Consider the following 25,693-nt stretch of genomic DNA (forward strand, 5'->3'; position numbering starts at 1 on the left):
TACCTGGATAGTGTAACACCTGACCCATTTGGTATGGCAACACTGAGGCATTTATTTATTTTTTATTGAGACAGATGGGCACTCAAAACGGCTCCATGTACATAAATATCCTCTATTTAAATAAGTGGATGATATTACCGATCCAGCCTTATTTAATTCAGAAAGAAGCTTTACTTTTTTTGTTGGGTAGTTTACCAGGTATATTAAACCTAAAGAGAATCGAACAAAAAACATCAATCGTTGAATGTTCGCTTCGTTTTCATGGGAGGACACCTAGCGCTAGCGACATTCTGCGATTTCGCTAGTGTGATAGCGTGCATGTGTTTTTGCTGTTCTGTGTGGTTATGGTTTTTACCTGAAATGCGTTTTATAGCTGTTAAGTTGTGGTGTGTCCAATAAAAACATGATATACGTTTCATATGAACTTCTGAATTGAATTAAAACCGAAATGTAGTGTTATTAAAGTGAAATCTGTTATTCATGTGCAGTGTCATTTAATAGTTAAATGAACTTGATTAAAGTAGGGGTGTGTGTAATATATATATATAGCTATTACTATGTGATCTTTGCAAATTTTGATAATCTTAAGTTTATTTTCAATTATGTGATGCGTGTTTGTTGCAGACGAAAAGAATTATGGTCAATGAAGATATTGGTAATAGTAAATGAAAAATACGCTACAGTAGCCCATCCAAAAAAATTGGCAGCAGTATGGCAACACACGATTCAGAATTGGATGAGGATGAGAAGAGGATGGAAATATCTGATAATACAGGTGATTTTCCGAAGGAGAAGACATCGAAATCATTTCATAATGAAATATCTAGCCGGATTTCAGCAGTGTTCCATAATTCTTCTTCTTGGAATGAAGAACAACATGAACTGCAAAATCTCGGTATTAGCGTTGTTGATGAAGAACAGATACAAACAGAAATTATGAACCAAGTTGAAGAGGCATTTAAACAAAGTGAAGAAAATGAAAGGAGAAAATTTGGTATCCAGGTTGAATCCCAAGCGCTGCCGGAAGACGATAGGTAAATGAAATTACAATTTTTTTTTTTTAATCATTATTGTTCTATGTTTTCTTAAGTGGGTGTATATGCAGACCACTAAATTTAGTTTTGCTCAACGTAAAGCAGCTTTGAATTGTGCTCTCCTGTATCCCGGTGTTTCTGTTAATCGCATTGTCAATTACTTGTGCATAACTTCTTTTGATGACTAATACCTATCTGCACCCCCCCCCCCATTTATGTAACAGAAATTGAAAGGCTGTTCAAATCACTCTCCTCATTGTTGTAGCATTCTTTTGATTATTATTGGATCCTCCAATCTTTCCTTGTGACATGTGGAAGCATGTTTTAATTATTGATCTATAAGCATTTCATTCCTTGGACTGATATTTTCAGTCCTTGGACCTTGGATTTTTTTTATATGGAGCTTTGCTTTAATGATTTCTCCAGGTTCCTAAAACTGATGGTATATTTCTGCTAGTGCAAATATGTTGCTGCTTTCTGATAATCAAGAAATTGACATACCATATGACAGACATACCTGGAAGTTATTGATCATGTGACATTGCACTAAGGAGATAAGAAAATAACATTAAGCTACAGAAAATTTTAATGAAACAACATATGATAGTTACAAATAAAATAATAAAAATTATATAATAGTAATAAAACAAATCCAAACTGCACGAACAATATCACCCATATCTGACTTTTAAAATCAGTGAAACCAGTGTACCACTCCTCTCCCTTAATCATAAAATCCCTCAATATAAAAGCCAACATCTGAAACATGGGCACACAAATCATATCACTAATATGTCATGAACATATCACTAATACTGAAATGTTTTGAGATAGTTTATGTAAAGACAGGTAAAATGTCAAGAATTATAGCATAAAGGTAGCATAAATACTGAAAAAAAAAATCTTCCAAGTGAAGAATAATAGTAGTACCAGGAATACTAACAAAAACAGTAAAACAGTTTACAGAATACAACATTCAAAGCTACCCTAACCTTTCAAATTCACTGAAACCAACATGTCATCCCTTATAAAATAAAAACAGCTAAACCAGTACCAAAAAAACCAACACCAGAATTGTACATACCAAGAACTACCAACCTGTTAAAAATTTCAGGTATACAGCCCTTGGTAGAATGTGACTTTTTTTTACAATCGGAAACCAACATACCACCTGATCAGAAATGGAAAGACCAACATCATGGACAAGAGGCCAATAACATGGATATGGATACCAAGAACCAAACATCTGGTTGTGGTCCTCAAGAGCTAACCTGACTTTTAAAATCAGTGAAACTAGTGTACCACTCCTCTCCCTTAATCACAAATAGAAAAGCCAACATCTGAAACATCATCAAATTCCTGACATGTACCCTTAAGGGGTGTACAGGATATGATAGTACTACATGAAAAATTTACATCATTACTAACTTCCTATCTGTAATTTTCCTCCAAATCAATCTGCTACCTGTCAAGACTCCAATATTATCAGATCTTATATTTCATCTTCTAAGGCACTTTTTACTCTCAATCCACCTATATCTTGGTCTTCCTCAGGGTCTTTTTCCAGAAAACACTTGTTTTGCTAACTTCTGGTGTGCAGCCCACAACAACTAACTTGACCATTTAAAGTTGGCGAAATCAACACAATATCCTAAAAACAAATATGAAAACAGTATAAAAAAGAAAAACAGACTAAAAACATATTCATAAAAACAGATCAACTGCAATAACAACAAAAATACTAAAACAGTTACACACTAGTGAAAAAAAACACAAAAAATAAAATTGCATTCACATAATTTATATTCATATTCACGAAAAATTGACAAACTGCAAAAACAACACTAAGATAAGAAGAACACAGTAGGAAAAAAATTATGTAAATAATAGAAATAAAACATGTTCACAGAAAAAAAAAAAATTAATGCACCACCATTCCAATCATCAGAAGCAACTTCTGTAAACATAATGAAAAAAAACCAAAAACATCATGTCTGGTGACATCACTCTCTTGATTATTATGTAGATCATGTGATTTTGTTGAACTCTGCACTATTGGAAGGAAGTAGTTTTCTTATACCCTAAGCATAGTAAAAACTCTTAAATCCATCTTGTTCAACCAATGCTTAAGTCTTCAGCAAATGTGCTCTATTAATGATTATCATAAAAATGCAATTAATAATGCAGTTTTTAGCATAATGTTTTTTAACATAAATTTTTCTATTTTAATGCCTTTGCAGTAGGATAGGATGTCTTCTTATTAATAATAAAACTTTGGTTGCTAAAGATCCTGCTGTCAGTGCTGCAGAAGAAACTGAATATGCCGAAAAAGAGAAAGAACTCCAGGTAGTATTTGCAAAATACCATGATTTTATTTTAATTAGGAATTTTTTTTTTTTTTGCACATTCGTAATTATTTTGATCATATATACTTCAATGTTACTCATACTGCCATATTTTTTAATTTTTCTTAAAGTAATGGCATAGTTGTATTTTATAGTGAGTATTATTTTAACCTCGGGGGACCCTGTAACCCCTAGAGAGCGCATCCCCTGGGTGGCAGATATGGGAGCCCACCGTGTGTGTGTGTGTGTGCACGTGCATGTGTGGGTATATATATGGTGGGGTTGTCCGAATATACTGAATAAGGACTCGTGGACCAACGGGGCCAATCATCTTGATTGTAAGGGAAGCGGCACTCCCATGGACCCCTAGCTGGATCTATCCTCTCCTTCTACTTTGTGGAAGATCCACTTACTTTAATCTTTCCTATAAGGCCCTATCAACCAGCTCTTCTTATTTTATGACCCTTATGCTATTAGAGTACTCAAGGGTCATGGGGTCTTTTCATTTCTGTCCTTACAACTATATAAGGCCAGATATGAAATTAATAACTCTATATGAGGCTTACTATAATTCTTCTATAATCTACTCTTTCCCCTTCAATATACCCTATTCCTCCTATGGGTTTAAATTTGGAAGAAGGCTAGCTCAGAAGCCTTAAGGTAGCGGTCCTACCACTGAACTATTCCATCATCAGGCTAGTCCCCTGACATGGAGAACATAATCCTACTTGTACGCTGACAGAAAAAGATAATCAGATTGAATCTATGGAAAACAACCCTGGAATGGAAAAGGTAAAACAAAAATGGAAACGACAAAATATAATACACATAGCAAACTGGAATGTAAGAGGAATAGCATATAAAGAAATAGAATTAGACCAGTTATTAAATGAAAGAAATTTTAAAATAGCAGTAATCACTGAAACAAAAAAGAAATTAAAAGGAACTATGAGAACTGAAAATTTTAATGTGATATACAGTGGAGACGACAGAGACCAAAGAGCACAAGCAGGAGTCATGATTTGGATTCATAACTCCCTTTCAAAACAGTTAAAACAATATAAATTGTGGAATGAAAGAATAATAGAAACTAGAATAAAAATAGATAGAGGCTATTTAACAATAATTGGTTTATATGCCCCAGAAGAGAACAGGATAATATTGATTTTTATAATCAGCTACAGAACATATATAATAAAATAAATAAAAACGATTACATAATTTTAGCAGGAGACTTAAATGCAAGAACTGGAAACACGAAAATTAATAATAATATAGGAATACATGGAGAACACACTCTAAACAGAAACGGTAAAAAATTGATTGACTTTGTAGTTTATAATAACCTAAAAATAATGAATTCCTTCTATAAACATAAAGACATACATAAATATACTTGGGCAGCAAGAGGATGGAAATCAATATTAGATTAGTTTATATTAAATGAAAAGACATCAACATTTTCACTAGATGTTAGAGTTCACAGAGGATATGAAATAAGCAGTGACCACTTGTTAAAATAAAATTAACATTACCACCTAAATGGCTACAAGTAACAAGAACAGAAAGAAAAATTGAAACATTTGTTTATAAAACTAGACTATTGAATGACACAAATGTACGATGGCTATATGAACAAAGAATTAACCAATATCTAGATAGAATAAAACAAAATGAAGAAATAGAAATAGAATGGCTTAATATAAAAACGATACTAAGTGCAGCAGCAAATGAAAGCTTAGGAAAGACCAAAAAATTCAATAAAAGAAAAAAAATTGAAGATCTGGGATGATACAACCAAAGAAATAATTAAAATGAAAAAAGAAGCCTATCACAAATGGTTAAACAGTAAAAGATTAGAAGATGAAATAGAATATAAAAGAATAAGAGCCATAGCTAAAAGAGAAGTCAGAAAAAGACATAGAGAATCGTTGAATAAATTTGTTTCTAATTTAGAACATGATTTATATAAAATAAAACCCAATGTATATAAGATTTTGAAACACTTAAATGCAGATATCAAAGAAAACAAAATTAAACACTGAATTGAAATTAGAAGAATTTCTAAATTACTACACAGAACTGTGGACAGACAAATATTTTAAAAATGAAAAGGAAATAACTGAAGAAGAATTAGAAATCAGCCTGAAAGAAACAAGAAACGGAAAATCACCTGGAGAAGATAAGCTAGGTTCTGAACTATATAAATATGCAGGAACAAGATTCAAAGAAAGACTCTTATTATTTTTAAATAAAATTTACTCAACTGGTATCCCCCCAATAGAATGGAAAAAAGCAATTGTGATTCCTATCTTTAAGAAAGGTAATAGAGATGACCCTAAAAACTATAGAGGTAACAGTATACTAAATTCCTGTTACAAAATATATAGCAGAATCTTAAATAACAAACTAATGAAATATTCCGAAAACTTTATTCTAGAAGTACAGAATGGATTTAGAAAGGACGATCATGTATAGACCCTTCCTTTTGCCTAAAATTAATAATAAAGAAAAGAAGAGAATATAATTTAGAAACACATATTACATTTATTGGCTTTGAAAAAGCATTTGACAAAGTTAAAAGAAACATATTATTTAACATATTAAAAGAAAGACAAATTCCAAATAATATCCTAAAAGCTATCATAAGTATATGTGAAAATAATCAAATACAAATAAGATTAAATCACGTGCTATCATATACGAGAGAGATAAACCAAGGGGTCTGACAGGGATGTCCCCTCTCAGCAACTCTTTTTAATATCTACTTAAATGAAATAATAATAAAATAGAATAAAAATTTACATCAAGGAATTAAACTTTCTCCTAAAGTTAACTTAAACACTCTCCTCTTTGCCGACGACCAAATAATAATTACCAATTCTGAAGATAACTTACAGAAAGCTATTTTAGATCTAAATGAGATAGCCAAAGATTATGGTATGATAATATCAACGGAAAAATCAAAAACTATGGCCTTTAAAGGACAAGATCCAGCAAGAACTAAAATAGTAATAGATAACAAGATCTTAGAACAGGTGAATTGATTTAACTACCTAGGATGTACGATCACATATGAAAAAGATATAAACGTAAAATTGCAAAATATTTAAAAATAACAGGTGTAATTAACTCTATATTTAAACCAAACCTAGTTCAAAAACAAACCAGGCTAAAAGTATACAATACATTAGCCCTATCAGTCTTAATGTATGGAAGCGAAATCTGGACAATAAAACAAAAAAGACAAAGATTAACAACAGTAGAAATGAAATTTATGAGAAAAACTGCAAAGTATATCCTATTTGATCACAAAAGAAACGAAGATATTATGAAAGAATTAAACCAAGAACCAGTAATAGAAAAAATTTTAAAAAAATATAAACATAAATGGATGGAAACCATTCAAAGAATGAAAACAGAAAGATTACCAAAACAAGCCTTAAAGTACAAGCCATTAGGAAAAAGAAAACCAGGACATCCTCTTAAACGATTCAACGATGACTTCTAAGGCTGGAACAGGCCATGCTAGGCCTAAATCCTTGATACGCATGATGATGATAATGATTATTTTAACCTTTCCATCAATACTATTTTTGAAATCTTTACTTTATTATATATATATATATTCATCAGTTTCATACATGAAAAACTAAAATCTCTAGCACAACAGTGCATGTGAAGAAAGAGACAACCTGTCAATGTGTTTTTTTTTTTTATTCATTTGGAGGTAATAGTGTGAGGAATGTCATAAATAGAATTAAAGAGAGGGATTAAAATTTATTTGTATGTTTGAAGCTAAAGCACATGTAGATGATGACCAGCAGCTGCTTTTGTTTTTCCATCTTACAGGAAGTGAAGAAATGGTAGTGGCCAGTTTGGTAGATCAATAAAATAGTTACAGAAAAGGCACAAGACTGAAATAGAATTTCTATGAGAAAGTGATTGGAGCAGGTCTGTGAGAAAGAAGAGTTTATTATTATTATTATTATTTAGGCCCCCAAGGAATAAAAAGACTCATCCAAGAGGTCTTTCGTAGGAAACACAAATCTATCAAGACTCTTCGTGGGAGGTCCCTCCTAGGAAACACAGTCAATCATACCACTCCTTAAACTCATTGACCGTTCTCACTCTCTCACCACTTTATCAGGCAATGCATTCCACGGTTCAACCACCCTCCATGCAAAGAAACCACTCCTCACCCTCTTGCTCATGGTTTCCTTTCGTAACTTCCAGGGATAACCCCTTGTCATCACTCCTTCCCGCTGTTTAACCAAGTGAAAGAACTCCGTACTGTCATTCCTGTAACCACATCTCAACAGTTTAAAAGTCTCAATCAATTCACCTCTCTTTCTTCTATCCACCAATCTCTGCAGTCCACATTCCCTTAGCCGATCCTCATAACTAACATTGTACAGTCCTGAAACTGTCTTTGTTATCTGCCTCTGTATCCTTTCAACAGTTAATTTATCTCCTTCAAATCCTGGGGACCAAATCTGAGAACAATAGTCTAAGTGTGGTCTGATCAGAGTCTTATACAATGGAATGATAACCCTTTTATCTCTGCAGGTCAGTGTCCTTCTCATTATTGGAGCAATCCTCTATGTTACCTTCGCTACCTTTGCAATATGTCCCTTGAATTTCGGGTTTCTATCAATCATCAACCCCAGATCTCTTGTCTCTTCTACTTCCTCTGGTATATCTCCTCCAATAGAGTATGCAGCAACAGTTTTCTGCTGTTCTTCTCATTAATATGCAATCTAAGGCTGCTGCAGCGGGAAAAGATGGAATGAGATGTTTTTTCTTCCCTTTGTAGCTTTTAATTTTTAGCAAATGAATACGTTTTCTGTTGGAATTTTCGAATTGTCAAACAACTGTATTTTTAACATAGTTTATGTTAATTTTTTTTTTTTAATTGTTCGTATCAAATGTAAATTGTACCTTCATGTATAATGATCATTAAATGACTCTTTAAGTAAGAAATACTGGTACAAAATATCATTTATTAAAAAAAAAACTGTAAATTTCAACACAGTTGTCATATGGTGTATCGAGGATATTTTAAAAATTATAATTCATTACAGACAAATGTTAACTACGTATTTCAGTTAGGAAACATCAGCTGAGTTCTCACTGGTGAATCCTATAATGTGATATCTATTTATGCACAATATTTTGAAAATGAAGACAACAAATTAGATGTAGAAATTGAAAATAGAATTAGCATAGTTTAATGTATGGATCTGAGAGTTGGATTAAGAATAAAATGGTTGGTTACAGACCACAGATGTGAGATGAATGAGGAAAATCAGGAGGGGGAGTGACCAGTTGCCAGTAATGGCAGAATCATATTAAAAATGATATTAGAAAAGAAAAGATGTTGATGTTTTAAGCAGAGGTAATTTAGGAACATAGTCATTTAAATTATATAAATTAAATTAGTCATAGAGGTTAATGACTTCACATCACTTGCTGTACTATCACATAATGCAAAGCACATGTATTTTGCTTACACTTGGATAAAGGATTAAAACAAGAATATAATTCTTGGCATCTTTTATTTATAGTATAACCAAGTGGGAAAACTTTCAACATTATTATTATTATTATTATGTGACACCTCCGGGGAGTGTCACATAAAAGTGTGACACCTCCAGGGAGTGTCAAAAGGTGTCACACCATAAGGTGTGACACCTTTTGGCTACTTGTATATGGAAATATGACTTCTGCATTACTTCAACCTTGGTGTCACTTTTGGGTCTGCCTCCCACTGTGACAAGACCTCAATGAAGGTTGGAAACGGTCTGGGTAGTGACCCTTCCCATAATGCTTTACATTATGGGATACTAAGCCAAGTGATGTGAAGTCATTGACCTCTATATATGAGTTGCCCTGTCATGAAGTTACTTCATGTGCAAACTTTTTATTATTATTATTATTATTATTTTGACACCTCCAGGGAGTCCAAAGACTCATCGAGGGAGAGTGTGCCGACAGCATCAAACAATTGGTTTCCATCCAACTACTAACCGCGCTCAAACTTACTTAACTGAGCCATTAGTAGCAGAGGCTCTACCAATCAACCAGTTTGCTTACACTTGGATAAAGTATGAAACCAAGAATATAATTTCTTGGCATCTTTAATTTATGTTAAAGAAAGAAATGTAAAATATGTGAGATTTATTGTACTTACCAGAAATCTGATGGTTGTAATAATTTCAATGGTTCTTTATTGTAATTCACAATTGTTAAGTATACTGTGATATTCGTCATTCATTGTAAAGACATTCTCTTTTTACTAACGACAATAACGTGTCAGCCATTACTAGCTTCTTGTTTGCTACTTAGTTGACCAAGTGCACATGTTCACCAAGGAGATTGATGGCTGGCTGGCTGATAGGTGACAGAAAGTGTGTTCAGTACCGGAGTAACAAAGAAGTAAGAGAGAGAAAGAGGGAGACTGGAAGTCTGAGAATTTCAGACCAGAGAATTTTGTTATAAGAAGATTTTGGAAAACTTGACAGTCAGAATATATTAGTAGAGGATTCCAAAAAGGAAATCTTAGCGAGAAGAATCCTTAGACAATGTTCAAAGAAATGCAAAATGGAAAGTTTCCTTTTCTGTCTCAAGAATGCCAGTGATATTAATTATTTTATTGAAACAAGTGATGTAATTAGAGAAATCTGAAAATGCAAAGTGACCTTAATGAACTGTCCTACCTTAATAAATTTTGGTTATAAAGTAATAAACTGTTTTTTCTTTCGTAAAGAATTTATAATTTGTGCTTCTTGTAATAAAATTGTCTAAGGTAAGAATGAACTCCACTGAAACAGTGAGGATGAATGAAATGAATGCAACAATATGTACTAATTAAGGGAACACCACATAATTCCAGGGATTTTAAGAAGTTTTATACTTTGAGAAAAGGCATGATGAAAAACAGACTCTAATGAACATTTATTGTTTTTAGGAATGTGTTGTGAAAAACAAAATGTTCAGTCTAGTAGACTGATTAAGCTTATATAAAGCAATCTGTTAATAGAATGAATCACTGGGAGAATGATTTTATCCTTTAAAGATAAAGGAGATCTCTGAAGTATAATTTTATTTTAGAAGGTGTTGGATTCATATAGCTTTGTAGTTATTTTTACCATGTGTATATTTGTATTTAGTTTCATTAAATATATATACACAGAAAGAAGTGAACAGACACCATAGTGTGAGAAACACAGTCAGCACCCACCTCAACAAGAATTAATAAGATGTTGTACCTCCTTTGACTGCGATGACCACAGCAATCCTACAGGGCATACTTTCCACAATCATATGTAGCGATCAATGCGGATTTTGGTTAGTGAATTTGGAAACGGTTAATGAGATCCTGGACTGTTGTGGGGCAGACAACTTTTGACTTCACCTAACACAATTCATCCTACAGATGGCAATGTTCATGTCCACAAATCACACAGTTACAGGCTTATGATATGGTACATTGTCTTGCTGATGAGACAGTGGTCAGTTCCATAGAAACACCACTAAGTAGGAGAGGCTCTACAGAATGTTGCATTGTCCAGAATGTTCGGATACCTGTTGGAGTTGATTGTTCATGGCACTATAAACAGAGGTCTGTGACAAACAAGGAAAAAACAGGACTATACCATCACACCGCCACTTCCAAATTTCATAGTTGGGGTTATGCATTCTGGTAAGAGATGTTCACTGGGCATCTGCCACACCCATCTGTCTTCTTGATAGAGGGTGTGTGATTTGAAGTCATTAGCCTCTGTATATGAGTTGCCCATCATGAAGTTACTTCATGCACTAATTTTGTTTGCTTACACTTGGATAAAGATAAACCAAGAATATAATTTCTTGGCATCTTTAATTTATAGTATAGCCAAGTACAAAATCTCTCAACATGTTACATGATTTGTCACTCCATAACATAGTTTTCCAAGCTTCCATCTCCCACTGTACATACTCTTTGCACAACTGAAGACAACACTACATATTGTAATGTGGAGCTTGCATATTGTGATCCTACCATGGAAACCATGTTGTGAGTGTTGATTCAGAATGTTTTTGTGCAGATTGTGTTCCAGTTGATGCCTGGAACTCTGCATTCAGCTTGTTGCTCAATGAATGGCTCAATGAATTATTACATATTATCCTTCATAGTGTCCTACTGTCACGTTCAGTGAGTGTGGTGGGTTATCTACTTTGGGTGGCATTTGCAGTTAACTCCCTGTGCTTCCATCTCAGTATGTGTCACTGATTGTTGACCAAGGATGGCCCAATTTATCAACAATTTACTGAACATATAGATCTGTAACATGGCATCCTATCACATTGACTCTTTCAAACTCCATCAGTTCCTTTCTTGCAGCCATTTCACCAGACACAGTTTCCTCTCGAACCAGGTTTTGGTTCGGTGTAGAGACTTGGTACTCAATTCTGTGGTGTGTTTGGAGTGCGTGGTCAGAAAAGCCGGTTTTTCCAAAATGGAGGTATTTAATGTGTTGTTTGTGTTCGTCCTTCCTAATAAAAAGAAAGAAGGGTAAAGTAATCATGCTCAGAGAAACATTCTCTGTCTCATTATTCTGATCTAGTTTCTTTTATTCTTTCCTTTAAAGTTACACGGTGATCAGCATTCATATTTACGAATTTAGGGACACAAAACACACGTGTTGAAATGATCCCATTCAGAAAAGATGAACACAAATGCCACATTAAATACCTCCACTGTGGATAAACAGGCCTATCAAACACTCCAAACATGCCACAGAATTGACTGGAAAAGTACCAAATTGCTACGCTGCACCAAAACCTGGTTTGAAAGAAAATTCAAAGAAGCTTATGAAATGCTGAACTGTCATCGAAAATCTGAACAGAAATGTTGGATTAATTATTCTGAGAATGTGGAGAACCGATCTTCAACCCTTATAGCAACCAGAACAACCCCAAACAGAAGAAAAATTTTAATACGAGAGGACTTTAGAAATGGTTTAATGTAGTTCTGTTTTTATTTTATTTTTTATTTTTATTTTATTTTATTTATTATTTTTTAAAATTTATTTTTATTTTATTTTCCACCGGAGGTCATGCTAGGATAAATGATTAACAAGAATTTAGATCAGGGGTCGCCAAACTTCTTTGACCGTCGACCCCTTCAAGAGTTTCTTGACTTTTTATCGACCCCCTTTATTTTACTATTACGTAATTATAATAGGACAAGCAAAAAAGACTCTTATGTGAGTTTTTAGGTTGTTTATTTTATAGCTACAGTGTTTATTGTATGTATAATATAGTATATATATTATTATATTGACTTAACGTTAAAGGGATACATTTTTGACGTCCTTTTTAACATTACATATTTGATAGGAGGGATAAATAATATATAAAATATAAAATTTTATTTAGATAACAAAATAACGATAATACAATCTTCTTCCTATATATGAAAATAAGACTTTTATTAACTTAGTATACAATTTACTAGCGTTGTCGATGTGAAGGGTGTGCTTCATGACTATTGTCATGAAGCACACCCTTAAATTAGTAAATAAGTAAATAAATAAGTTTCAGCCTTAAATTGCCATGGAATTCTGTATCTAGCTTATTTCTTTGTTTTGTTAAAACATAACTTTTTCTTTCAGAAAGGCAGCGAAACCTCAATAATGGCCCACCATTGCAGGTGCGCCATCTGTGGCTACTGCTGTTATATTAGTAAATGGAATATCATACTTATTTAAATATTTCTCCAATCGCTGAAAAATTGTCAACCCCTTTCCATCACTTTCAAGATATTTTGCAAATAAAAATTCGTCAATAATTTGATGTTTGGTTTTACTATAATATCTCACATAAGCCATAAGAATAGAAGAACTATAACATGGTATTAGTAATAACCAGTCCATGTCCTGAGCAGAAATCCAGCAGATATTTGCCATTATTAAGTTGGATGGAGAACTTACTATTTTTGAGTTCTGATACTACAGTTTTTTCTACATCTTTAGTCATTTCACCAATACGTCTTTTCACGGTATTCGCACTTAATGGTAAGCATTTTAAAACAGGGCCAGAATCTTTTTTCATTATGGTTTCAATTACTTCTTTGATTGCGGGTACAACAATGTCCTCTGCAATTGTATATGGTTTTCCTTTTTTTGCTATATTAAAAGAAATATTGTAGGAGGCTGTTAATTCTTGTTTATTGTCAGCTTCGGCAGGTGCTTTCATAAATGATTTTATAGTTGGCCGATGTGTGTATTTCTCTTTCAATTCTTTAAAAAAATCAAGATTTTTATCTTTCTTATTGGGATGGAGTCTTTGAAGATGATCTTTCATTTTTGCTGGTTTCATTGCATCGTTACTAAAAGTTTTTTTAACAAAGAAGACACATAGGCCTCGTTTTGTTTCTTAATGAAGTAATAAACCCAAGTTTCAAATATTCTAACAAATATTGTCTGCATTTCTTTTTAGAATCTGAAGCTGCCATTGTGGTTGCTGGGGTTGTAACAAAATAATTAAAATTGAAGTCATTAAGCAAAAGTAATGTCTAAATAATATACCTACTCACGTATTTCTATAGGATGTACAAAACTACCAGCCTTGCTCAACTCTTCAACATAGAGAAGTTTAGTTCGTGAATGAATAACGATTGAATTATAATATGCATGTTGATGAATTTTAGAACATTAACGCCCACTTGTATGTCGATGTGCAAAAATGAGACTGGGATCAACTACGTGTAAGTATAACTAAATAAGCAACTGTGCATGTGTTGCAATCTTGTTTCTGCCACGCCTGCTGGGCAGAAACCACCGACATCCGTTTATTGGTAAATACGTCATTTTGGCCTACTTGATTGGCCTTCATAACTATTTTCATGACCTTGCTCCATCTTACAGGTCCTATTCATGTCATTCCCACGATTCACTCTTAATTGCGTTGTCATTCAGGATGGAGGTAATCCAAGTTAACCGAATTAAATATTACCCATACAGTGATGTCTTATATTTTTCTATCGACCCCCAATCAACCCCTAACAATGTTATATTGACCACTTTGGCGACCGCTAATTTAGATTCACCTTACTTTTGTATAGTGCAGTGTCATATCATGTCAGCTTGTGGACATATCTTATACATATGTATTTTTCCTGATGATCTCAATACAGAGGTCGAAACATCAAATGTTAGTTTCCTAATGTTAAGTAATTATTCTAACATTTGTTGTGTCTCCATAAATTTTTCACTATAAATATCGACCACCGTGTAACCTTAAAAGAAAGAAGGGTAGAGTAATCATGCTCAGAGAAACATTCTCTGTCTCATTATTCTGATCTAGTTTCTTTTATTCTTTCTTTTAAGGTTACATGGTGATCAGCATTCATATTTACGAATTTAGGGACACAAAACACGTGTTGAAATGATTATTTTACTTATTATTAATAAAATAACACTTGATGTTTCGATCATCTGAAAGATACATGTGTATAGGAAACCAAGCTGCATGCTCTTGCACTCTGTAAAGGTAAATTAAATCTACACTGTTAATTAATCTTTTTCTTACCCTGACCTCTAGTGATAAAAAATAATAAAATTAAAAAAAAAATTAAATAAATAAAATGAATAAATAAAAAACTACAATAAACTCTACTAAAGTCCTCCTGTACTAAGATTCTTCTGGATTTGTACAGTTCAGATTGTTATACTGAAATGAGGCGGAGAGCAAGGATTATGAATGATATTCTGGCTGAAATGTGTGAGGAGATGGGAGTACAGTTTGTTAATGTGTGGAATGAGTTTGAGGGACGAAGTGAGCTGTATGGGAGCGATGGACTGCATTTGAGTGGGTATGGTGTGAGTCGCTTGGAGAGACTGCTGCTGGAAGGTAGAGAAGTGAATAGAGAGAATGAATCAGATCGAGAGGGGAGTGATGTGGAAGAGCAGGAGAGTAAGACAGGAGAGATTGAAGGAGTGGAAATGAATGTGGAAGTGAGTGGTATGAGTATAGAAAATGAGAGAATGGGTGTGCAAGAGGAGCAGGGAAACGGCGAGGCTCAGGGTGGACAGGGATACACAGCGTGAGAAAGGTGGATGCTCCAAGAGGAGGTGAGAGAATGTGTAGGCAGGAAAGTAATGGGATGATCAGGGATCAAAAGGAAACAGATGGAATTGCAAAGGGTTCTAAAATGAAGAAGCAGAAAGGGAAATGGCCCCAGTCCAGCATGGAGAGATCACATCGAGTGAGTGGTATCAGTGGAACTAGCTGTAGATCCAGAAATGAGTTGTTGTGTTTGTATACCAATGCTAGAAGTATAAGAAACAAGGCGGATGAAATGGTTGCACTAATTGCGTCTGTGCACCCAGAGATTGTCGGAATAAGTGAGACATGGTTAGATGAGGATGACATCCTGACAGGAATAGAGATGGAAAGGTATGATGTGTTTCGTGAGGATAGAAGGGATAAAAAGGGAGGGGGAGTGCTATTGATGATAGAGAAAGAGTTATGTCCATACAAGGTAGAGATGCAAGAGGGAAATGGGGCCAGTGGTTTTGAGGCAGTATGGTGTGCAATAGAGGTGAATAGAATCAAATACTTGGTGGGATGTTGTTATAGACCTGGTAATGTGGATGGTGGTGATAGTGAAATGTATAGTCAAATAAGCCAAGCAAATAAGAAAAGGGTGATCATTATGGGTGCTTTTAATTATGGCAATATAGACTGGAATGAAGAGGTAGCAACTGAAAGTAAAGAAAATGAGTTTCTTGAGTTTTTGAGGGATAACTACCTCAGACAGTATGTAACAGAGGGCACAAGAGGATTAAGGGTCTTGGATTTGGTCATCTCATCGGAGGATGTAATTATCAATGAGGTATCAAATCATCCACCAATTGGTGAAAGTGACCATGAGGTGATTACCTTGGTGGTTGCCAGCAGTGCAAGGACCCCTGTGAAAAAAGGGTATATGTGGAACTACAAGGGGGGTGATTATGAAGAGCTCAGGAGACAGCTTGCAGGTGTAGCATGGAATGAGGAGTTAGCTGGAAAAGAGATCAATTCCAGCTTGGGGGATTTTCAAAAAATATTTAGTGGATGCAATGTCTAAATGTATACCACGAGTGAGAAGGTTAAATAAGTTAGGTGTGAGATGGATGAATAAAGAGATTAAGCATGCAATACAGAGAAAAAGGGCATTGTGGAGGCAGCATAAGAGAAGTGGAAGTAACCAATTTCATGAGGTCTACAAAGACCAGGCAAGGAGAGTGACTTGGTTGGTGAGAGTAGCTAAAGAGAGGTATGAACAGCAGTTAGCTAATGAAGCTAAAAAGAATCCTAGGGAGTTCTTTCGATATGTAGCCAGCAAAAGAAAGAATGATTATGGAAGGATGACATTGATTGGAGGAAATGGTATAAAGACAGCTGTTGCAGAATGTGTGGTGGAGATACTTAATGAGCAGTTCATAAAGATCTTTCAATCTTGTGAATGTGACTTCATGGAGAGATTAAGAGCAGTTGATGATGGGGAGGAGAGACTGACTGTAAGTGAGCAAGAGGTGTTTGGGGAGTTGAGTAAACTAGATGTAAATAAGGCTGTGGGACTTGATAATATATCACCGCGTATTCTGAAGGAATGTGCCAGAGAGTTGACACCTGCCTTGACATATTTTTTTAATACGAGTCTTGCACTTGGTCAAGTCCCTAAAGAGTGGAAGGAGGGCAAGATTGTGCCACTTCATAAAGGAGGTGATCGAACTCAAGCATCAAACTATAGGCCTATCTGTGTGTCAGGTGTTGTGGTTAAGTTGTTGGAGAAGCTTGTGAGAACTAGGATCCAGAGTTGGGTTGACAACAATGGTATAATCTTTGATGGACAGCATGGATTTGCTAAAGGGAGGTCGTGTTTTAGTAATCTACTTACTTATTACAATAAAGTGACTGCTTCCTTGGACAGAGGAGAAGGATACACAGTAATATACTTGGATTTTGCAAAAGCTTTTGATAGAGTACCTCATGATAAGTTGACAGTCAAACTAGAGCAGATGGGGTTGGATATTAGATTAGTGCATTGGATTGGAGACTGGCTATCTGATAGGTATCAACAAGTTGTGTATGGGGGTGCAATATCCAGGAAAAGGAAAGTCACTAGTGGAGTGCCTCAGGGATCTGTTTTAGGGCCATTACTATTTAACTTGTATATTAATGATATTGGTGAAGATTTGGATGGAGATATTCAGTTGTTTGCAGATGATGCAAAGTTGGGACGAACCATAAAGAGTAGTGAAGATGTTGTGGCCTTGCAAGAAGACTTGAATAAATTGAGTGATTGGGCAAGCAAATGGGGATGTGAGTTCAATGTTGCAAAATGTAAGGTTTTAAAATTTGGAAAACAAAGATGGGATGCAGAATTTATGCTTGGTGAGAATATATTGTTGGAAGTAGAGGAAATAAGAGATCTGGGAGTGATAGTGGATAAGGATCTAAAATTTAGGGGACACATCGCCAAAATTGGGAAGACAACACAAAGACTTCTGGGAATGATGAGGAGGACACTGACGTGTAGAAGTAGGGAGATTCTTGTTCCGTTGTATAAGGCTTTGATTAGGCCACACATGGACTATTGTGCCCAGATTTGGTCACCTGGTTTTCAGAAGGATGGAGAGATGTTGGAAAGGGTCCAAAGGCGACTGACTAAGGTAGTTTCTGACCTCTGGAATGTCGAGTATGAGGAAAGATCGAAAAGATGTAATTTGCAGAGTCTAGTGGAGAGAAGGAAGAGGGGAGATATGATAGAGACCTACAAGTTGGTAAGGGGTTGTTATAGGATCAATCGTGGAGAAGTTCTACAGAGAATAGTGGGAGATCAGGGGAGAACCAGAGGTCATACCTGGAAACTGTATAAAGAGGGTGTGAGTAGGGGAGTGAGAGGCAGGTTTTTTTCGTGCAGAGTTGTGAATGATTGGAATGCCTTGCCTGAGAGTGTGGTGTCTGCAAGGAGTTTGAATGTGTTTAAGACCCGGTATGATGAGATGTGTGTGAGATAAAAGGACCTCCTAGATGAGTCTTTGACTCCATGAGGTCTTGTTTAATAATAATAATAATAATAATAATAATAATACTACGATTTTCTTCTGGACTTGTACAGTTGAAGTTGCTATTGAGTGTTAAGGGGGAAAAAAAACACTTCACCAAGTCTTCTTGTATTGAGATTTTTCTTTGGCTTGTTCTGGTTGCTATAAAGGTTGCAAATGGGTCCTCCACATTCTTGGAATGGTTAGACCATCATTTCTGTTCCGATTTGGATTATGTTTGAGCATTTCACATGCTTCTTTAAATTTCCTCTCGAACCAAGTTTTGGTGTGGTGTGGACTTGGCACCTTTCCAATCAATTCTGTGGTATGTTTGGAGTGCATAGTCAGAAAGGCCAGTTTTTCCAAAATGGAGGTATTTAATGTGTCGTTTATGTTCATCCTTCCTAATAAAAAGAAAGAAGGGTAGAATAATCATGCTCAGAGAAACATTCTCTGTCTCATTATTTTGATCTAGTTTTTTTTATTGAAATAATTATGTACCTGTTTCACCGTTACTTATATAATTTATATTATATAAGTTAATTAAATTATATAAGCAATTGTGTTTCAGGCGAGCACTAAGAACTAAGTCCTAGCTACAATACATATATTGCTTTTTAGACTACCTGGAAAACAATTCAGATCTGGACTCAGCAGTAACCTCTGATTATCAAATGCAAATAGATAAGAACGTGTCATGGCATGTTCCTTTTTGTTTGCCATATACTGTTATCAGAAATAGAAAGCCTGTGACCTATAATCTTGGTTGCTGAGCAGGATAACTAGTTAATCTATTCAGGAAGTTTTTAGCATAGGTGGTAATAGTTTCTTGTTTTAAGTTTTTGCTTGACCAGTTATTATGGGTACATAGCTAGTATCTTCACCATGCATTTGTTCTTCCTTTTCTGTGAATCAGGAACTAGAATTCATCACTTTCTGCAATAATTTCTGCAATCCAATGCTAATGTTCTTTCACTTACCTTATCTGCAGCACCTTGTGTTTGACATTTGTAGTGTTCTCAGCGGTGCTTTGGTTTTATTCTCCATTTGGGATAGTACTCGACTCATGGTGCATTTATATACTCCTTACCTTTTCCCATCACATTTACTGGTTAGAACATGTAGTTATTTGACTAATTTGTAATGTTTGTGTGTGTGTGTTTTATGATCTTTTGAATGGTTGTCTACTTCTCCAGTCAATCATCTATTTCTAGCTACATACAGAATGTTGACATATGTTTTCTGTTTATTGCACTTGTCTCATATATACATATTTTCAGTTAATTGGATGATTGCAGATAACATCTCTCAGAGGCATTCTACTACTTATTTATAACAGGCGTTAGTTGTCTCTATTTATAGCTGCTGTTCGTTGTGCTGTTGCTGGGATTCTACTGAAGGATCCCATTTACCATGGAGATATTTCTAATATTTTAGCCTCTGAGTTTAATGTATTAATAATAACATATTGTTTCTATATTCAATATTAGAGAAACTGTGAATTCCATGCATTTTCTTCTGTATTGGTTGCAAAATCTATTCTTATATTTTTCCAACTGCAGTAAATCAATCTAGCATGAGATGAGGTGCAACTATTGCATGGTCTTTACCATAAAGTGGCTTTTAGTACCTTTAAAATGAGTAGGATGAAAAGGAAATCGAGAACAAAAGAAAGAAAAAATCAGTGCAGAAAAATAGATTAAAATTAAAGACTGTGTTAAGATAACATAAATTTTGAAAATGAGCAGTTCATTAATTTCTTTAACTAAAAGCATAATAAAAGGACTTAAAAAAAGATAATTTTTAATAATTTAAATTTACTCTTGTTCTCCATAAATATTGTCATAGTGGAAACGATGTTTCCTGCCATAGTATAAAAGTAGCTTGCTGAAAGTTCAGAAATTTGTATCCCCCCCCCGGAAAAAAAAAATCACTGTGCTAGAACTTTGTATTTGACCTGTTTCGTAGTTACAAAGAGATTTCTAATAACTGAGAAGAAAAATTTTAGTTGTGGCAGTGTGATTGATTTACTTTGTTTGCAATCCTATTAACTATTCCCTGTTACCCATTTGTGGATAAATAAATTACAGATGATGATTGTTTTTTTTTTCTCTTTCTACACAGTTTCAACAGAAATAATTCAGATGACAATTAAAATGCAAATTGCAGGTGCTAGTTATTTTAAGTTTTGTTTTTTAAATATTTGTTTAGCCTGAGCAGTTCAGAAAACTTGAATCTCAACAGTCACATGACAGTCTTACTGAAGACGATGTAATAGAATTAGATGATAAAGGTAAACCTAAATCTTTTTTGATATCTGTAAAGCAGTAGAAAATTATTTTTTAATATCAAAATATATTTATATATATATATATATATATATATTTAAAAAAAAATGGATAAGAAATCAAGATTAATAGGAGGTGAATTTTGGGTCATGTGTGCATAGTTTTATATCACCACGACTCATAAGTTACATGTAGTGATGCTTTGAGTAGTGTACACCTGCAAATTACTGATCATCATGGTGGAAAAATAAAGATAAAACTTATTACAATGAAACTAGTATTGCAGTTATCATTTTATGTATTTACAACTTCATGCTCGATTATATTATTATTATATTATCATTATTATTTGTTATTATTCCCTCCATATAGACTCATCGAGTGAGGTTCATTCAACTGACAACATATTTATCATATAGAATCTTAAAGTCCTTAACACTACTTGCATTAACAACACATTCTGGTAATGCATTCCATTCACTGACAATTCTCCATGTAAAAAATCTACTCCTCACGCTTTTCTTCACCATACTTTTACATAACTTTCAGGAATGACCTCTGATTCTTCCCCTCTCACTTTCTACTCTTTTTATAACCCTGCTGGATTAATCTGATAAAATCCTCTCACTAACTTAAATGTCTCTGTCATATCACCTCTCTTCCTCCTATCCACCAAACTCTGCAGTCCACGCTCTCCAACCTCTTTCCATAGCCAGCATTCCAAACTCCTGTTAGTATCTTAGTCACTCATCTCTGGACCCTCTCCAATGTCTCCACATCACATTGTTAGATCGTGAATGGGACACTTTGTTCACAAAACAGTCACCCATACAGGATCTAACAACACGTGCTTAATTCGATGAACATACTTGCCCCTTTTAGCAGTCAAACTTAAAAATTTATCTAGAAAACAATATTATGTTGACGTGGAAAGAATAAGATAAAAGACGAAGCATTAAGCCTGAGGTTTTATGCAATCTAAAACGATGAAATAGAAATAATGTATTTTGAATATATGTGAAAACTTAACCGGTAGAATTAAAACTAAGCATGCAAAAAGGTAAACACACTGCCAATGAAAGGTCAAAGGTTGCAGAAATACCACGGTTATGACGCAACGACCTAGGCTGAAGAATTCGTGGAACATTCGGGAGCGTGCGTTCCCGAAAATACAAGACTCCAAAAGGTAGCAGAATGACATCACCAGTCAGAACGAATAGGGGAGCTCCCGTGTGTGTGAGATTCGAAGTCGAAAAGAGGGCACCGAGAAATGAAATAAATATGGCAGCACAGGTCTGAATAGCTCCCCCATTTTATTTTCTCTGTTCCAGTTTTCTCATCGTGCTAAGACAGTGATGTCGAGTTTCTATGTTCATGTAGCTGACTAGCGTAAGTCTCGGCAAGGCGATGCACCAGACAACGGTAGATCCAAATCTTGGGCAATCGGCGAGAGCAAGCCAATGTTAGATAGCTAAGATGAGCGCCAGATTCGTATCGTGCACATGATTCCCACGTGGCAGCATGTTGTAAAAACAGCGAAATTCCAGTAGAAGCGACAGATGAAAAGATCTCGATGCAGACCGTGCAGTGTAGATGAGTACTGTGAATTTCTTATTACAATGTTTAGATATTTGTAAATGGAAGAAATTTAGATCCTCTCTGAAAGGAAGTAAACTTTGATGACTTAATTTAGTCAGGGACACTCGAAAATCTTGTTGGACTGTTTGTTTGAGAATCCTAGTGTTGTGTGATTGCAGCAGTATTGTACTGGAATTGATATTAGAACTTATATGATCTAAGAACCTGAATAATGTTTTGTGCCAAATATGCACCAGATATGTGATTAATGTAGTATTTGCTTAAATGATTCTTTAATGTAACAATGATTTGTATATTTAAAGTGAGAGAGTTGTGTGTGAAATTCTAAACAATTCTTTATCTTAGTATTGCCATTAACATTGTGCTTTTCTTTGTAATCTTTAATTGTAAAATACACATGTTTTCTAATTTATGCATATGTGTGTTCTGAGCATGTTGACTGACTTCACCACTCATAAAAATATCAAACCTATGCATGAGGGGAATATCCAAAGAAAATTGAGAGTAAAAGTGCTACGACTGCAAAGCTACGGTATCCACAACTCCCTGATCTAATTTAATGTTATTGGTGACACTTAATCTCTGTGAACTTTCCCTAGGATAAGATATTTCTATCCTTAGACTTAGGCTGGTGCAGCAATTAATTAAACAATTTGCCTGAGTTAAAAAGGGGTCGTCTCACAGGAATGAAGTTAGTAGATAACCTTTGAGGCCCTATAGAGTTAATAAAATAGATAAATTACGGCAGTTGAGGACGTAACAATTGCGCGGCCGGTAGGATGTGTTTGATCTGAAAAAGCAAAGAATTAAATCAAATACAGTGAGTTGGTATCAGTCTCATGCGAAGAAACAAAAATTTTGGAATGGAAATTGAAATTTTCATTAAAATCACAGTGTAAGCTAAAGGGAATAAGTATGTCGCTTCCAATGAGTTCCGAAATAAGTGATCCAGAATTCTTCAGGAGTATTAATCCCCAACAAATTTTCCCTCAGTTCTCAGGAGAAGTAACAGACGATGTGCGAGCCTTCTTTGACTACATAGAGGAACCTAGGAGGATAGGGCGATGGAGTAACTTCCAGTTGCTTATGCTGCTTTGCAGTAAGTTGACTGGAAGGGCAAAACCTTTTTCTACTCCTCACTGCTCTTAAAAGAAACTTTGGACTACCAGAGGTTTAAGGAAATCTTAATTTCACAATTTTCCAAGGCTAAAAACGTAGGACCTAACCTCTGGAAACTCCAAAGGATAATCTAAAAGGAAAAGGAAGGCATTCCCGATTATATTATAACAGACTACTCACCTTTGCAAATACACTGAATGTGCCTGACGAAGAGAAACGCCATCTGGATTGGGCTGTATTTCAGCACTTCAGAGTCTGCCTAAAACAAGAACTAAGGGAGGCAGCTTTTGAAAAGGGAATATCTAGTTTAAAAGAATACTATGATGCAGCTGCTTGGGGACATCTGTCTTGCAGCTACAGTGAGCCCTATAAATGTTATAAAAGATAGTAAAGATGATGAGGAGTCATAATCAAACAAAGGAGGGAATGGGAAAGAAAGAGAAATATCAGAAGGTGCAGGGAGGTACCGAAGGAAACAAAACTGAGTCAGTCTGTAGTGTTGCTGTTGATGCCTGTAGTTTTAGCGAAGTTCGCTCCTTGGTCAGGCAGGAAATAGAGAAATTACAACAGGCTGTTCATAGAGCGACTTGACTCAGTTATCAGTCATTTAACACTGGGTCCTCCCAATGACCAAAATTCCCATGCATTACAAGAAGATAAGATAACGAGTCTCATTCATAGAGAAGTAGGAAAACCACAATGACCAATGCTGGACAGAATGGATACCCTGATGGATAAGTTAACAGAAATGTCTGCCAAGAGTGGAACGAACTCTCCTATGTCCTTGGACGGAGAGGCTAAAAGAGGTTCGCCGAGAGATTCCTAGGTGCTACAGCTGTAACAAATTAAGGCACATTGCCCGAGACTGCTTTGCTACACCAGGAAACTCGAGATCTAGGTATCAACGTGAGACCACATCACACATTTGTGCAAAACCATCTGATGAAAGGGGACAACAGTATAAGAGACAGTTCCCTGAGATGGCAATAAATGCAAGGATATGCAGAAGGGATCATAAGGCACTCATCGACACAGGTTCTCAAGCTTCCATAATCTCTGAGAAGTGTCTCAAGGAACTGGGGGCCTGTGTGAATGGAAGAACTAAGAGGTTGAGAAAACCCATCAGACTGTTGGGGATATCTTCCTCCATGACTCATGCCACTAAATTTGTAAGATTGAAAATAGAATTGCTAGGATTTAATTTATATGCATGGCATAACTTCCTAGTTCTACCCAAGAAATCGCTCTCTCCAGTAGAGTTGATTCAAGGAGAGGACTTCCTAAGGAAGCATGGCTTCTCATGCGACTACCCCAGAGAGACCGTTCGATTCCAAGGAAGGAGAAATTCCAATACAATGAGTCAGAAGTCTAGAGATCAAAGAAAGGGGGCAATTCCCAGCTCTACAAGTCGAAGAGCAAAGAGAATGCAAAACTGACGAGAAAAGGGGAAAGCCACATAACTGACACTCAGTTAAAGAGCAAAGAGAGTGCAAAACTGACGAGAAAAGGGGAAAGCCACATAACTGACACTCAGTTAAAGAGCAAAGAGAGTGCCTCATCACACAAGGATGGGGAACAGATTACAAAGGATATCAATGAAGTCAAGGAGATAAATGGCAAATCAATTTCAGTGAGAGACAGAGCGATACCTGCGATGAAGCAGCAGATGATGATGATCCAGTTGACTTAGGAAAATTAGAGAGGAAGAGTCACCTCCAAGAAGGGAGAGAGATTGAAGGAGAAAATTTTCTTGATGAGAAAATTTTTTAGAAAGTACGGCCTTTGTTAGATCGTGAATGGGAAACTTTATTCACAAAAGAGTCACCCATACAGGATCTAACAAGATGTGCTTAACTGAATGAACATACTTGCCCCTTTTAGCAGTCAAACTTAAATTTATCAAGAAAACAATATTATGTTGACGTGGAAAGAATAAGATAAAAGACGAAGCATTAAGCCTGAGGTTTTATGCAATCTAAAACGATGAAATAGAAATAACGTATTTTGAATATATGTGAAAACTTATCTGGTAAAATTAAAACTGTGCATGCAAGAAGGCTAACACACTGACAATGAAAGGTCAAAGGTTGCAGAAATACCAGTTATGATGCAACGACCTAGGCTGAAGAATTCGTGGAAGACGTTCGGGGACACGCGTTCCAGAAAATACAAGACTTCGAAAGGTGGCAGAATGACGTCACCCAGTCAGAACGAATGGGGGGGGGGCC

The 25,693-nt window shown here is 35.3% G+C and overlaps 1 protein-coding gene across 1 annotated transcript in view; it reads left to right on the top strand.

Moving 5' to 3' along the window:
• The first annotated feature begins 711 nt into the window (after nt 1-711).
• Nucleotides 712-25,693, top strand: part of LOC150102928 (DNA excision repair protein ERCC-6-like) — a 282,232-nt gene continuing 257,250 nt past the window's right edge. Inside the window, exons 1-3 of the mRNA XM_090397999.1 lie at nt 712-1,034; nt 3,275-3,380; nt 20,671-20,752. Of these exons, the coding sequence (XP_090254125.1) occupies nt 712-1,034; nt 3,275-3,380; nt 20,671-20,752 (511 nt within the window). The remainder of the gene's footprint in view (nt 1,035-3,274; nt 3,381-20,670; nt 20,753-25,693) is intronic.

Source organism: Typopeltis vanoorti, chromosome 9 (assembly GCF_054136105.1).
Source record: "Typopeltis vanoorti isolate ZY-2024b chromosome 9, IOZ_Tvanoo_1.0, whole genome shotgun sequence".
Classification (NCBI taxonomy): Eukaryota; Metazoa; Arthropoda; class Arachnida; order Uropygi; family Thelyphonidae; genus Typopeltis; species Typopeltis vanoorti.